Raw genomic sequence first — 17,758 nt, forward strand, 5'->3', positions numbered from 1 at the left:
TATAAATCTGGATGCTTTAACATGTTGAAATTGCAGCTTTTCGTTTCGATAAACGACTTAAATGTGCAGCTTGAGTATCACGGCTAACTTACGTGCATGTTATCAAGGGAGACCACAATCGAGCTGTTCAATTATATATGTTTTATAGACACCAATAACGATTTTATGACAACCAATCTTTTGTCTAGTTAAAATAAACTTAGTTTGCATGTTTGTTTGTTTTTGTAAAAAAAAAAAAAAATTAATACAAATAATTTCATTATAATAGTGATATTCTTATTATAAAAGCTTATATATATAAAATATATTTGTTATAGCTAGCTCTGGGAAAAAAAAATCAGAGCTGTATGTGTGTGTGTGTGTGTGTGTGTATGTATGTGTATATATATATATATATATATAATTTCTCATGTTGCCATTTTTACACAGTTTTAGTAGCCTATATATTGATTTAACATAAATACCTTTTTTATTGCACCTATCTGTTCTGTTCAATGTTACTTTTATATTGAAGTCCATGGTTATAATTATTCATAAGTATGTAGTGTCATAACTACATCTCTGACGTTTCTAACAAACGAAACAGTTTGAAAATCGGTTGAAAATTTAGAAAGTTATGGTTATTTAAAAGTAGATGCACCATTAAAACACACTGTTACGAGTGAGCGAGCTGCCTGTGACAAGATTGCGCAATGCCAGTTGCGGACGTCGACCTCCATTGGCCAACAGTGCGCACGAGACATCTAGCCTTTATTATTTATATCTATGATTTTACATACCATATAAAAACACACTGTTCAGATTACAGCGCTTGGTGTTAGTTTTTAGAGTTTCCAGACAGTCAGTTCAGAAAATATGTTTAGGATGTTTTAGTAAGACGATATTAAAGGTGCAGTGTGTAAATTTTAGCGGCATCTAGTGGTGAGGGTGCGAATTGCAACCGCTAACTGCTCACCCCACCCTTTTGAAGCACATAGAGAAGCTACAGTGGCCGACATAGGACAAAGATGTCATTGTCTGAGACAGCAGAGAGTAGCTAGCGCTCTGTAGAGCAGTTTGTCCGTTGAGGGCCACTGTATTAACATGGCAGCGCAAAATGGTGACTTCACTGTAAGGGGACCTGTGGTGTATGTAGATGGAAATGGCTCATTTTACGGTAATAAAAACGTAACCGTTCATTATGTAAGGTCTTTATACACCACTGAAAAAGTAGTTATGTATATTATATTGCATTTCTGTTGATAGATCCTCATAAATACTACACACTGCACCTTTAAAATTGTAAACTACCATTGCTTGCGAGTGTCAGTCTGAACCTAATATCATCTTCTGTATTAAAGGTGTTAAAATTAATAGCATTAACCACAAAACAGGTTATTTAGGGTTATAGGTTAAAAGAAAACAGACCAGGGAACAACTGTTATTCCATAACCCCCCTGGCAGACATCCGTCTGCAGTATCCCACAGGTGAGCAGGCAAGTGGCAAGCGAATACCATCAATAGTACATTCATTATGTGATCGAAAGGATGGAAGCAAGACAGCATGACAGCAGAAACATGAAATGGGTGAAAACATGGTGGCAAAAGCAAACAATAAATAGCAAAACATAAACAATCCCAATGGCCGGAAGGAGCATGTCAGAATGAAGCTAAAGTACTAACCCCCCGGGGAAAATATAATTTGAAAGGAGAATGGTAAGGAAAAGAGCAATTAAACAAAAAGGACAGCAGCAGTTTGCAGGCCAGTGGAGGGCAGGTTCGGCCGGGCTGGTTGGCGGTGCTTAACTACCTGTCCTGGACTGTCTCTTTGCCCTCTTAACGGAGCTGGGCTGGCCTTTGGCGGGCCTGCTGGAGCCACGCTGGGAGAAGGGGGCAGTCATGAAGCGAACTCCCAGTCCTGCGGCTGACATCAAAATGGAAGCCATGCCTGGAACGGCCGGAGGCCATGTGGAGACATGCAGGAGGAAGGGAGGAGGAGGAGTGAAGGAAAGGAAGAGTAATGAGCCAAGAGTGGAGAGGCCAACCACAAGTGGGGCATGCTCTGATGAGGTCAAGAAAAGTTTAGGCTCCTACTCACTTCTGCATCTGATCCAGAGGAAATAACGTCTGTGACAAAATGCTGACTACAATACTACCTGTTATTAATATTAGTCTAGGACTAAATATAGTACAACAATCTAACTCGACTAACTGTGATTTGATCACTCAAACCACCTTCACAGGGCCACATTGGGCTCACAGAGTTGGACTTTTAATGACTATTTACATAACGTCTGGTCCACTTTGACAGGAAGAAAGAGTCCATCTGATTGACATCTTCAGTCACCAAACACAAATTGTGTTGCTTTTAAGTGATGTTTAAAGGGCAGGGAAAAAATTGAATTCCATTACAACACAATAATAAAACGAAATGACAAAAAAGCTGTAAGCAAGTAATGATTCCTGATACATCAAAAAAAAAACAACAAAAAAAAAACATTAAAGCTTTAAACACACCAACACATATGACCAAAAACTGAGCATAAGCATTACGTTTTTAAGACAGCATGTCAAGTTAAAAATAGTTAACAATTGGGTTCACAGACAGGGCTTAGATTAAGACAGGATTAGGCCTTAATTCAATTAGAACGTTTAACAAGCTTTTATAAACGTGCCTTAGAAAATAACATTACTGGTGTGCATCTTGATACGAAACAATGGCACGGACATATTTAAAAATATGCCACTACAAGTTGCTTTCAGTTAAAGTATGCATTTTATAGCCTGTGACTAGACTTAAGCCTTGTCTGTGAAACCAGGCATTAAAGTTCTGCAGTAAAATAGTACAATTTTAAAAGTCCCCTTGCAGTCAAGATTTTTAGTCCCTAAAACTTTGATAATCACAATGACATAGGGTTAACGTTCCTATTAAGCTCAAGTACCCATCAAGCACACTACTATATCTGAGCTCAGATTAGAAAAATAATTATGAAAAATTGATGTCTTAAACAATTGATGTGTTTGTTACTATGTACCTCCTCTAATTTCAAGCTAATCAGGCCATTTCACACTGAGTTATGGGTATTCATATGGTCACACTGTCTAGCAGCCATTTTGAAAGCTGTCTGAAAAACATTCACCAGAAGAGGAGCCCCTTAAATGTGCATTTTTTAGATATTTATTAATCCTTTATTTTCGATAAGTATAACTTCTTACTGCAAAATGAAGAGATTAATGTTTAGACTTTTGGATATTATAACCTAGAACCTGGATTTGGGAAATAATTATAGTTATATATATAACTATGTGCTGTGTTGTTAATTTGAAAAAGGCGGGAAAAAAGAGTGAGGAAATGGGCAACCTGTTCGACAGCATATACAGTCAGACACAGCAGTGCAGAAGAAGGCAATCAGGGCTTTGGAGCATGAGATGTATATAAATAAAAGAGAAGATACGCTACCTGATGACGATAATCCTTGCAGTTGGTGGCAAAAATCATGTGATAACTTTATATATGTATCCACATATTGCGCAGCTGGCGAAGACATACTTGACCAAACCTCAGCAAAACCTTTGGTGTTTTTGACAAACAGTATGTAGATGCTTAGTGAGTGGAAATAGATTGTTTCTGAATGTCAGTTTGCTATTTTGTGTTCACATTACGTTGTCTGTTGAAGTGTGTTTTCAGAGGTTAATAATGCACCTGCAGTTTTATGCACTTTTGTTACCTAATTTTCCTTACATGCTCATTAATGAAATTATATTTTATTTAATAGCAATTGTGTGAATAGTTAATGCACTTTAAAACATGAATGTCATTTCTTTTTAAAAAAATGCAATGCTCGATTTGGTTTACATTCGCTTGTTGTGCTCACTTGTGCCCTCTTGTGGGCTTAGGAGACAATACAGTACTTTTTCCCTCTAACATTAAGTAGAATTTGATATAATTAAATATAATTTTGCTAATATTTTAAAACTAATTTCAAATTTCAGCAATTTTGACAGCCCTATTAGCAACATAGAGAAGGTGTCACAGAACATCGTTAGCTTACTAGATGTATAAGATTGTGTGCTACACTAATTTATTGCACGGCTCTGTGAAATACTTGATTCTGATTGGTCAATCGTGCATTCCAGGGGTATGTTATTTCCAGATAACAACCGCTCATCCGGGTACTACGAGTTATCTTGACCAGTACTACTTCTACGCTTAACGCTGGCGCCATCTTGTGGCTGTTAAATACTTAAATAGCCATGGCTACAATGGAAGACTTCAAGGCGGGTTTCTTTTATAAAGTTTTAAATATGGATATTGTTCTTACACAAACGCATCGATTCAAATCAGAAGGTTCTATTAACCCATCGGAGCCACGGACAGCTGCATTTTTTATGGACTTCAAAAACAGTTAACACTACTGCTGGGATTAACGTTAGCCTGGACTTTTTAAATATAACTCTGATTGTATTTCTCTAAAAGAAGAATGTCATATACACCTACGATAACTTGAGGGTGAGTAAATCATAGGTTTGGTTTCATTTTTGGGTGAACTAACCCTTTCAGCATTCATTTTCAACATTTAGCAGCAATAGATAAAGGCTTAAAGCAGTTTGGAATTGTTTTTCTTCGCGGAAGCTTTGCGTAAGAGCTAATAAAATATTTAATCTCAAGACAAGATTTTGTGTCTAATTTATTTGAGACTAGTAGCCGTGAAATAAGCAGGATAATGTGATCACTCTGTCGGGGTTTATTCTGCGATAACAACCGGCTGGGTGTACATTATCCCTTACATATTACTTCACATGCATTACTGGCTTGTACTTTTAGATCCATGGTATTATAATTTTAGAGTTTATTGATGTTCTGTGGTTTTACATTGTTGTAATTTAAAGACTTTATATTATTGTAAGGTGAGCTTAAAGGGTGCACTTTTATGAAAATCACAGCTTAAAGGACAACTCCGGCAAATTTTTTAGTTAATCTTGATCGTTATATCTTTGTGAGTACAGTCTAAAGAAGAAAAAAAACGAACCGAATTGGCGCTTGCAACGAGGAGTTATTACAGTTAATGCCCAGAGCCCCCCCTCAGCTAAAACGGCAGCTTTGGGGGCATGCAAGTAAAGGGCGTCTTTGTGCCTCTTAACAGACACAAAATGCAATTAAAATGTTTGTCCAACATGAACAGGTCCCTTACATGACAACGAGATTATTTTAAATTACTGCACATCTTTCCTCAAGCCGGGTGTGCCCAAATGGAAGGATAAATAAAGTTTACATTACCTCCACAGTGGTTGCACCCGTCTTCGACCACGGAATGGTATTTTTCTTCAACCGGCCCGGCTGTGTTGTTGTCTGTGTAAGTTAGTCAAGTGTTCGCTGCAAATTTTTACAATTCGGAAAGGCACAAACACAAACCATTTCTTCTTCACTTGTAAGCCTGATCGGATCATCACTCTAGTGATGCCCGGCCATGAACGAATCGTTCTTTTTAACCGGTTCTTTTTAGTGAACCGGGCGAACCAGTTTACCAAATCGGACTGAATCGTTCTAAACAGTTCGCGTCTCAAATCAGCGCTGATCGCACACGTTACTTTAGTTACTCACTTTCTGACATGAGTGACAGTCCCTCCGAATATAAATAAACTAATGTCTTGAATTATATGTCGTAATGTCATGTTTTGCTGAAAGATCTGATGAACTCACGAGCCGCTGATACTGAGCATGAGCGAGTAACTGAACGAGCAGCGGTCCTCTTCTCAGGATCAGCAGTACAGAATCGAAAACTGTTTCTCTCGGAGACGTTCAATACTGAGAACCGTCGAGCCGATGAGCAGAGCCTCTTCATACACACGATACTCCTCCCCACTGGACTGGTTTTCCGGCTACTGCAGGACTTCAGTGCGAGACACAGCTAGCCTAAAACAATTTAAACAATGGCTAAGTGGCTAAACGCATCTCGTTGTCATGTAAGGGACCTGTTCATGTTGGACAGACATTTTAATTGCATTTTGTGTCTGTTAAGAGGCACAAAGACACCCTTTACTTGCATGCCCCCAAAGCTGCCGTTTTAGCTGAGGCGGGGCTCTGGGCATTAACTGTAATAACTCCGTGTTGCAAGCACCAATCCGGGTCGTTTTTTTTCTATAGACTGTACTCACAAAGATATAACGATCAAGATAAACTTAAAAATTTGCCGGAGTTGTCCTTTAAGTGTGACATCAATAAGAAAGTATTGATGTAATTTCATACTTATTTTTCAATAATAGCTGTTTAACTTAATTAACTTAATTAATGACCTAGATTATTTTATTTAGCTAAATTAAATGTAATAATATTTATTCCTTAAAAATAAATATTGTTTGCAGTTCCAAATAAGTTCATTGTGCTCCCTTTAAGCTCATCCACATTGAATGTCTATGTAAATACTTCATAAACACAAACTTCAAATATTCACTGATGGTTGTCACTTCGAGTTAATTAATTTTCCTTAGAAAATTCTTCTTTAAAAAAGTTGCTTAAAATAAACAAGAATTTCCCCCAAAAATCACGTTGTGAGTTTAATGGCAACGGGGATGTGCTTAAAGGGTTCAAACATGTACCCAAAAGCACAGTCAGACTTTTATCATTCTCTTAATGATGCACATCTTCATTTAAATGCTTGTGCATTTAAAATAAATTTAAATAGTATTGTGTGAGAGATTTATATTTTATTTTAACATAACCAATACCCTGGGCACCAAAATGTCTTAATGTAGACTTTGGTGAGCTTAACAGGTACATTTACCCTATTTAAAAAATGTTTAATCAAATTTCACCAGTGAAAATCATTTCTTCACATCTTAAAATAGTTTGAATGTAACTCTACAGCCTCTCTACACTAAGTATTCAGTCACAGAACCATGAATATGCAAATTATCCCCACCTCACTCAATCACACCAGCTCAAACTACCTGATCCACTCAAGTCAACTGTAGTAAATGCTACACAAGTGGAAATATTGCGTTAATTCAGCCATATATGAACCAAAAACTGATTCAGAAGAAAAGGACGAGTGAATAATTCAGGCAGGCCCAGGCTAAGCAAACTCAAACGAAAGCAAGAACACCCTCAGTTGATACTGTAATAATATCATATTAGCCCCTTTCACACTGCATGTCGGGAACAAATGCCGGGTCGCATTATCCGTGTATTTGCCGGAATCGCAGTGTGAAAGGGGCTATTGACAATCACATTAGCACTGTGATTCCGGCAAATACAAGGATAATGCGACCCGGCATTTGTTCCCGGGCCGCTAGATTTGGTCCATTCACACTGCCAGCGAAATAACGTAATATGTGCGCTTTCACACACAACCCGTAACGGTCCCGGATCGAGTTGACACGTGACATCCTGATGTGACGTATAATGGCGAGCGATCTCGGCTTCAGCGCGGATAGTAAGGAGCTCCGTGGTCTCGACTTGTGTCCAGTTTGCGCTCATTTCTGCTTGTTTAATTTTAGTTTCTTTTGTATACGAACACTCTCTGCGTTTAAAACACTGATTAGCTCTTCTGGCACTGCAGGGTTGTATTATTGAAAAAACAAGCTCTAGGAGTCGCACGCGAATCCTCTCAATAAGTGTAGACAGCATGTACATAAGAGCTTCATTGTCTAGTGTAGACAACTTTACTGATTATAATGGAACTTTGTGAGATCGCAAATTGAGGTGAGTGACAGCTTTTTAGTGATTGTAAGAAGCGGACTTTACAGGCTTAGGCTATATATGATTTATTCCGAATTTGAGTAAAAGTCAACATAATCATTGATATGATTAGCCTTTTGTTACATAAACCATGTTCCAACAATTTCTTAAACTGTGTTTTCCGAAGATGATCTTACGGGTGTGAAAAGACATTAGGGTGAGTCATTAATGACATAATTTTCATTTTTGGGTGCTAACCCTTTAAAGCATATTTAAAACACCACATAAACATATAAGCAATAAAATAGATTTTCACCAGAGGGGGGCCTTTAAAATATTTAACTAGTTTGCCTCGGGAACCACATCTCGAGAAATGCATCTAGTTGTGGTCCTTTGTACACAAAGACGAAATTCCCAAATTTTTATTTTGACAGGTTGTCGTGAAGATCTTTGAGTGCCTGTGTATACATGAAATTATTTGAAATGCTTGTTAAGTGACTCTCAGAGCAGCTCTGGAGATAAAGTTAATTTGTTCATGTCCTCATTCAGTGAGACAGCAGATGCTGATCGCACCCAGAGCATCATCCCGCGTGCTTGACTATGTGTAGTGGATGAAACTACGCCACTCATTTAAACAGAGACACTCAGAACATAGAATTTTCAAATGTAAACGGCAATCTATTTGCAGTTTATATTCACAGACACTTATATCTCAAAAATAATAATTCAGTCATCAGTCGCTCACCCTCGTTCCAATCCAAGACTGATAATAATAATAATAATTGATGTCAATATTTATATTTGGGTGCATTACCTCTTACTACCTTGAAGCCATATCAACAATGCCTATGCCTTTTGCATATTGTGTCACACTGATTTTAATATCGGACACAGTGGGAAAAATTAAGTTATTCAGCACATTAAAGCACAACGGCTCCAGCGGAGGCACAGAATGGCACACCGGCCATCACTAAGGGATGGACAGAGGCAGAAACATATTTACAGGTGGAACTAAAAATAGCAATGTTGATTGCAATGAAAAATATTCCTTTTTCATTTTGTGAAATAAGATTTTTCATTACGTGCACCACAATGTTTGACTGCTGTGCAGTGTTTTGTTTTATGTAATACAATTTGTAATAGGTATTATGATAATAACGCGACTTATTCCTGTTTATTTTTTGTATTTATATGTGTGTATTTAGCCTGCCTCTGCCATCCAGCGCCAGGTATATAAGGCCCCGTTTACACAGCAGGCAAAAGTGGCCCAAATCTGATTTTTTTGGGGGGGTCAAGTGACCAGGTCAGACTTCTTCAGAGGTGGTGTGAACACTCAAATATAGCCCAGATCTGATTTTTTCAAATCAGATTCAGTCCTGAATCAGACTCAGTGTGAACAAACAAGGCGGATTTTATGTGACTTTTACGTCAATCTACGTCGACATTTGTCACAATTATGCACTGGCGAGTTAGCCCTAGACACAACAGACACAGACAGTAACATTAAAAACTAAATATGACTAAAAGACTAAATATGGAGAACAGCAATGGAGCGAGTCAATGGAGGTAGAGTGAGGTGTTAGACCTAATTAGTATATTATGGGGAGATACTTCAATTCAAGCTAAACTAGAAGGATCCTACCATAACCGCTCTGTTTTTGAAAAAATAGCACACGAAATGGAAGAACGGGGACACAGAAAAAGGCCAAAATAACCAATTTTGCTCTCTTTCTTTTCATTCTTCTCCTCTTCAGCACCTGCTCATTAATGTTTTGGCTTCCATTACACAAACATTTTTAAATAAAAGCGAAAAGACTTACTTCCTCTATAACCTCCCAACTTCAGTGCAACAGTGAGCTGCGTCTGATGTCATTGATATTGTTCTTTTGCACATCTGGGTTAGTTTAAAACCTCAAACAGCTCACAATGGAATCAGATATAGGCCACATTTTAAAAGGTTATGTGAACAGCCAAACAAAAAATTAGATTGAGCAAAAAAATCTGAATTGAGCCTTAAAACTTGCGGTGTGAACGGGGGGGCCTAAGAAGCTGAGCTTATGAAGGTTTTTTATTTTGTTTAATGTAAAAAAACACTGTGGTGCACGTAATGAAAAATAGGATATCATTCATCCAAAGGGCTTTTTTTCCCAAAGGGCTTTTTTTCTGATCTATTATTCTCTCTTACTGTTATACACAAATCCGGCGAAACACGGAAGTAAAGCATCGCCGTCATTACTGCGTGCCTTGCTGCTAAGGACTTAGAGAAGTGCGTACACTAAAACTCTTCTAAAATGAGGTTAATAGCTTAACAATGACTGGATTCTCCCCTCATGTCATGTTATAATACCCTACCTTTTTTTCCTTATAAATTATTGTTATTTTTGTTACGAATGCATATTATTATTACTTTCCCCCCTGTTTGTATTAAGTATTGCTTGTATTGCTCCCTCAGGATTTATTTTTTCTGTATCCTATTTCGAAGAAGTTGATTTTATGCAACGATATTTGTTTGTAAATCTTGAAACTTTAAATAATAATACAAAACATAAATAAATAAATAAATAAATAAATAAATAAATAAATAAATAAATAAATAAATAACAGCAGCGCGCGGCAGTAATGCATGACGCGATGTGAATGATAAAGGATCAAATGAACGTAAAGAAAACCACTTAAAGACAGAGAATAATTAAAACATACGTGTCCATTACGAAGGGACTTAAAGTCACAATTAGACAAATATGAAACGATCAGTTACAAGAAATATGGCCTTACTATAAATCAGCACGTAAACTTGCGTGACCTACCGATGTGCTCATGCATTTGTTCACAAGCTGCAAATAAATAGCCATGACCAGTTGTAGCAATATAATACATGTTCCTACAGGTATAAGATTATTTTATTAATCATCTGGCATGCGATGAGTGTCAGAACCTAAACTACAGGGCATGAGTTCTGGATGGATTGGCCAGTTACTGCATCCTACGATCACGGATCTGCCGCTGCGTATGAATCACAGGTGTCGTGAGGTTTTCAGGCAGTGGACTCATACCATAATATGTCAGTAACAATAGAGAAAACTACAACGTTAAATTTGCGTAATTGTGACTTAAAGTCCCTTTGTAACTGGCACGCATGTTTTAATTATTTTCTGGCTTTAAGTGATTTTACGTTCATTTGATCCTTTATCATTTACAGCGCGCGTGCATTACATTACTGCCGTGCGCTGCTCTAAGTGCAGCATAAGTCCTCATAACTGTTTGTTATTTCATGTTCTTAAAACGTGTTTATGTAAAACAATTCCGTGATCACGGAAATCAGGGCCCTAATATTAACAACACAGCTCATAATGAGTGTTCAGTTATTGCTGTCTTAATTACATTACATTTGGCAGACACATTTTTACATTAATACATCCTGTTGTCAATAAATTACCTTTATCTGTAAGTTTTGGCCACTGCCTGACATCATCTACCCAATGTTCCCTTTCACCAGACATTTTATTTAATGTGCAGGATCCGCTTTCATTGAAATGTCATTAGAGGACACACTAGTTGGATCTTGTATTTGAGTGCTCAATAAATAAATAAGTAAAAATAATAATAAAAAACAAAATCACACATGGTGTTGTCTATGCACAAATCAGTGTAGACACATTTTTTGGGGGGGATTGGAGTGACACAAAAATTACATCATAAAATGTTCACGAGATGGAGTGGAACATGGACAGGTAAAGTATAGTTTGAGTTGAACTTTTAGCATGATTTATGCATTTGAATGGCATTTGAATTTTACTCCATTTTGATTATACAGATTTAACAAACTAATAAACTTAATGAGATGCATATTTGTCAGTACATACATTGCATCATACATAAATAAAGCAGGTGGTAAAACCGGTTATAAGTTAAAAAAAAAAAAAAAAAAAAAAAAAAAAAAAATCAGGGCATGTTTATTTTGAACTATTTGCCTCTACATCATTTTATTTAAATAAAATCACACTTTCGAAATGCATTTATTCAACTTATGTTTAGAATCAGCATTAATCTATTCACTTTGAAAACAATTTCATTTATTCAGATAAAGGTATGACCATGGCTGGGTGATGAAAAATCAATATTCATTTAGTTAAAATATATGAGATTTAAACAAATTGGATTTATTGATGATAAATACATAAACCTGGTTATTTTGTAATAGGATTAAGTTTATTAGTATTATTACGACTAACAAATATGCATCACATTAAATTTGTTAAAACCGTTTAATCCAAATGAATGGCAATTTTATATGCAACTCAAATACAAAAATAGTAAATGTATGCCTAAATGTTTTTTTAACATTCAGTGACTTCATGTTTGCATGGATCACTTTATTCAAAACCTCTCCTCACCTTCACTCTAGTGAAAATTACGATATAGAAATGTCACTTCGCTCCAAATCTGTCTGTCTGTTCCCCGAATGCCTCATTCATCTGGGTGCTGCAGCTGTCAGTTACAAGAACAACAGATATCCAACATCCTCAGACACGCGCCATTAGCCTGAAACTTGTTGAAAGGCGAGCTCTTTTAAGATACACCAACTCAAACCCCAAAAGCTGGTGACTCAGTGAAGCCGCTAATGTCATAAACTGATTTGTGACAAGCTGCAGATGTAAGAGAGAAATATCAAGGTGGAACCGAAAGTCTGTGGCAAGAATATAATTGTGACATATTCACTGAAGAATGCTAACGCTAACTTCACTGACTATCACTGCTCTGGGAAACATCTGAGTGGTTAAAACTGACACTCCCAAGAAACAGTTCAGCTGTTGCTGCAACATAAAATAAACCTTTCTGCAATGAGGTAGAAACCCCAGTGCATCATTGGAAGGATTTTCTCTTTTGTGGCATGTGTGATGGGTGAGTGGTGTACCTGCCAGTGCCGAGTTCACACTACTGGATCCATTCATGTGTAGAGGGACTGTTGGGATGCTGTGGAGACAGAAATATACACGCTTTAATGGATGTAGATTTTAATGCATGAGAACAACAGCATTTGACAATAACCTTCACTCCCATTACAGGAGTTATGTCAGGTTCTTTTTATTTTACAAAAGAAAGTGCATGGTTTAGATTGCTGTAGATGACCTAGTAAAGATAAAATGAAAGCAAGATACTTTTCAAGGAATTCCCCTTGCTTTCTCAAGCTGTCATGGTGTAATTCATGCTGTGCCATCAGATATTTCTTTTTAAAGAAACACTACCAAGATTGTGGTCAGCAAGGTTTTAAAATGAATACTTTTAGTCAGCAACGAATCCTTTAAGTGAACAAAAGTGACAGTAAAGACACTTTATAAAAATACTGAAAAAAGGAACACAGCTTTGCTATCACAATATTACATTTTAAAGGGGTCATGAATTGAGGCAGAGAGCAGGAGATCTTTTGTGGCTTTGCGAACACACATTCGACCCCATGATTTACTCTCCCTCAAGCCATCCTAGGTGTAATGGACATTCTTCTTTCAGACGAATACAATTGTAGTTATGTTTAAAAAGAGTCCTGGCTAATCCAAGCTTTATAATGGCAGTGAATGGCAGCCAAAATATAAAGACCAAAAAAGTGCATCCATCCATTATAAAAGTAATCCACACAGCTCTTGTGGGTTAATAAAGGCTTTCAGAAGCGAATCGATGGGTTTGTGTTAGAAAAATATCCATATTTAAAACGTTATAACGTAAACTATCTAGCTTCCGGCGGGGCGCCGTCCATATTAAACTTAAGAAGAAAATGTAGTGCCTTTTGCAGTTCAAAACGCTTAATCTTCATCCAACGTCATCATCATGCCAGTGCATTGCGTCATGACTGCATTATTTTTCTAATAATTTAACAGCCCGTCATCAATTATTCCTTACAGCTAGAATAAAAAATGTAGGCTGCTCTTTTGGTGTAGCTGCAGAATTATAGCTCAAACTAACCCGTTTCACACCGCAAGCGTGAGCAGTGCATGAGCTGCACGTCAGCGTAACTACACCGTGACTGCATCTGCAGACGGGCGAGAGTATTCACACTGGAAGCGTTGGTGCAGCGTCACAGCAGCGGTGCCACGATGCTAGAGCCTTACAGCCTGACAAGCCAGACCCACATCAAGATTTTGGGTCTGTAAACTCACCATTGACAAGGCTCTATCTGAGGGGCGGGATAAACGGTTGTCTATCAAACTTCCTCTCGCGATAGGATAGCGCTACACCAACCAGAGCAACGAAGGTGAAACAGAGCTTGTTGATAGATTAAACATTCGCCGTATCCGGTCGGCAAAACTCCGAACACATCTTCCCTTTTTAAGAATGACTTCAGTGCGGTTCTTTTCTCAGAGAAAAGCTTAACTCCAAGTCTTCCAGAGTCGCGGTCAAAGCTGATTTGAAAGACCGCCGTTCGCCAGTTGTGTTTACTAGAAGCACGCAAACGCAACTCAGCCGTCGTCATTATGGCCCCGCCCACCGACTCTATACACGATGTGATTGGCCCGGCAAGAGTTAGGGGAATACAGCTCAGAAGGGTATTGAGAGTTGCTAGATGACACTCGCGGCAGATTAAATTTGCTGCCACTAGGGCGCGTCTAGATTTCTATGCTAAGAGCCTTACATACTAAACTAAAATAATTTTTATTATATTTTCTGGCTAGCTTACTTTACTTTTTATAATGCTTTCACCCAAACTGAATAATTAAAACAAGTTTAAATGGGTAAATCTTCTACAGATTATTCTTTGTTTTCTTTAATGACAGTTATTGTTAAAACACACCTCACGTGCTTCTTGTGTGCATTTTGAGCGCTTTTTTGTGATATTTTGTCCATCAAAAGTATGCTTTCACTTTAAACCGTGACTGCAGCTGCAGACCGAGAGCCTATAGCCTACCTGTCTAAAGTATTAAATACTAAACTAAACAAAAGTTTATTATACTTTCTGGCTAGCTTATTTTACTTTTTATAATACTTTCACCCAAACTGAATAAATTAAAACAAGTTTAAATTGCTAAAATCTTCAACAGATATTTTTTATTCTTCGTTTCTTTTCTGACATACTCCAGTTATTGTTCAAATACACTACACGTGCTTCTTGTGTGCATTTTAGGCACTTTTTGTGTGAAATCATTTATTTTGTCCTTTAAAAGTGTGCTTTCACTTTAATTGAGCGTCAGGAGCGTCAGCAGCGCAGCAAAAATAGGCTCGCAGCCGAAACCCCCGCTTCACTGCTGCTCACTCATTGATTAACATGGGTGCCGGAAAAAATGTGCGCTGCTCACGCGCCGCTCACGCTTGCGGTGTGAAACGGTGTCATAACAAATCCTGTCCCCCGGTGAAATCGTGTCCGCAAGGACCCCCAGAGCGATTCTATTGGCTGAAATAAATTTTAATAGGTAATCTGTTCAGAGCCTGATTACAATTCTTACACAATCACATTTTGATTTTTGCTGTTTAAATTGTGTTAAAATAGTCTTTAATGTCTTACAAAGCATATATTTCATATATTAGTAGTATATAACTGAAGCTATAAGTGCTTATATAAGTATATAATTCAGAACATGTTTTTGCTCCCATTATAGCAATCAATTAAATGTTTCAAATAAATGTTTTGCGTGTGTACTTAGTACGGCATTGAATTCATAGTTTATTCGTTTATTATTTAGTTATTTTTAAACAATTGATTGTCCAGAACCATGTATAACAACTTTTGATCAGGCATTTAAAACCGCTACCAGCGGACACGATTTCACAGGGGGACAGGATTTGTCATGACAACGGCCGTAAGATGTTGCCTTGCCTACAGTACACAAGGGACCACATGAAAATTATATTTACTCCACACAAAAGAGAAAGATTTTACACCTGTATTTTACATTAAAAATAGTAATTAGAAATGTTCCAGTTTGAATAAGGCTCCAAATCGTACATAATCTACACTTCCCCAAAAGAAAATGCACATAATATTTGCACATAATTATGAGTACACAATAATTCATTAATTGGACTTCCAGCAATAAAAAAGCAAACATTCTTCAAGCTTTGCTTTTTTATGGCTTAAGAATGTTAAGCATTGCTTAAGCATTATTAAGAATGTTAGAAAATGCCCAAAATGGGGATTTTTTTTTTGTGCTTGTTTCACTGGTTGATATGATAGTAGTCTGCATAGATTCAGCATCATACAGTGTTTTTAGCAACAGTTTTTGGTTTACCAATAACCAATTTACCGCAATGGCAATTGTTCTGGGTCAAGTATTCAGTATATGGCAAATCCCTTCTATTTTATGCAAATGACAAATGAGCATCTAAACTTCATTTAAAATGTTTCTGCTACTTACAGAACTGTATTCACAGCTTTATCTCACTTGTAATGCTACAATTCGCAGCAATTACAGCTCACAGTACACTCCCACAGTCATCTGAGAACCTCATGACATTGTTGGGTGTGATGAGGCCATATGCCAGAAAATATTTCAAAGGCATTTCACACTGTGTAAAACCAGCATAATCTGTGCATGATGAATTAAGCACCAACTTTTTAAAATCCCCAACACTAATACATTTTAGAAGCTCTGTCTAGGTTGATTTTTTTATTACTTGCGTTACACTTTTCAGCTAGGATTTCAGACTCACTTGTACTTTGTCCACATGAGAATAAAACTGAGGTCAGTTATGGGAGTGAGTGTAAGCTGACTGTGAATAAGGAGTGAGAAAGACATGTCTAAAATTTCCTGGGTTCCCTTTCAACCTAGTTTACCAGAAGAGAACAATAACTCAAATCTGGGTCTTCCCCTTTCAGTCAGCAAAGACTTGCTCTCCTTCTGTCCTAAAGCAGACCTCTACTCCCGTAGATCTAGACAGATGGGAGGATATGACACCATTACACGAAGGAACAGTCAATTATAGTATATGGGGACAAAAGGGAGGATGATCCCTACAACTCTTGAATTAAAATCAGTCCAGACTGCGGGAGGACATTATCATATAGTATAGTGGTTTTCCTGTTAGTTCCAAATTTTAAGTAGAAATTAGAAAAACATGCTCGAAATGTGAAGCTCAAATTTTTGTTAATGCATTTACATTGCATGAATACAATTCATACATACAAAATGTATTCATTTATCGTACGTATTATTCATCAAAATAGTAGTTTTACTGTTGCTGTACTTTTAATGTGCATTACTTTCATTGTAACTTTATTTTTTACAGTATGTGCATGAACTGTACTTACTCAAGAGAGAACAGTAATATAAAGCTACTGCATGGACTGAGATAGTTCACCCAAAAATTATGTCAATTTAAGGTGTGGTCACATTTACAGTTTCTATGCAAAACATCTCAGACAAAATCCAGTCATTCCAACTTAGGGCTGTCCCTGACGCAAGATTTTTTTAGTTGACTAGTAGTCGTTCATTTAAGCAATTAGTCGGCGGGAAATACCTATAGCCTATTCCGTGCTCAAGCACACACATAAAGTAAAGCAAAGTAGTCAAAGTAGTGCAAAGCACCAGCAAAAGTAGTCATTATGAATGTCTGAAAAATTGCAGGGAGACTTTTTTTAAAGGGTTAGTTCACCCAGAAATATAAATTCTGTCATTAATTACTCACCCTCATGTCATCTCAAACTCATAAGACCCTTGTTCATCTTCGGAACACAAATAAAAATAATATTTTTTTATGAAATCGGAGAGCTCTCTGACCCCTCCACAGACAGCAGTGCAACTTTCAAGGCCAATAAAGATAGTAAAGACATTGTTAAAATAGGACTTCAAATGTGACTTCAGTGGCTCAACTTTAATTTTATGAAGTGATAAAAGTGTAGAACTTTGTGTGCAAACCCCCCTTAAAAATAATGACTTTATTCAATAATCTCTTTTCTTCACTGTCATTCTCCTACGCTAGAATGACAGTGAAGAAAACGCTAGTAAATACAGCGTGCAGTGTTTCCGAGTTCATGTGAGGAATACGACGCATACATGTGATGCTGACACAAGAGCTAGCCAATAGTGAGCAGCTGTCGCAATTTCGCAAACACTAGGATGCGCCAAATTATAACGCAAGTTTATCTAGGTTAACGTTAGAGTTTTGTAAAGTTGT

General features: G+C 37.2%; 1 protein-coding gene across 3 annotated transcripts in view; it reads right to left on the minus strand.

The window, feature by feature from the left end:
• Positions 1–17,758, minus strand: part of dtx2 (deltex 2, E3 ubiquitin ligase) — a 33,886-nt gene that overhangs the window by 9,152 nt on the left and 6,976 nt on the right. For 2 of the 3 annotated variants that reach the window (XM_067437780.1, XM_067437781.1), the window contains 2 exons: positions 12,573–12,631; positions 1,790–1,927 (listed from right to left, as the gene is read on the minus strand). In XM_067437780.1, the coding sequence (XP_067293881.1) occupies positions 1,790–1,927; positions 12,573–12,631 (197 nt within the window). The remainder of the gene's footprint in view (positions 1–1,789; positions 1,928–12,572; positions 12,632–17,758) is intronic. The other variant, XM_067437782.1, reaches the window with a different exon arrangement.

This window comes from Pseudorasbora parva, chromosome 3 (assembly GCF_024679245.1).
Source record: "Pseudorasbora parva isolate DD20220531a chromosome 3, ASM2467924v1, whole genome shotgun sequence".
Classification (NCBI taxonomy): Eukaryota; Metazoa; Chordata; class Actinopteri; order Cypriniformes; family Gobionidae; genus Pseudorasbora; species Pseudorasbora parva.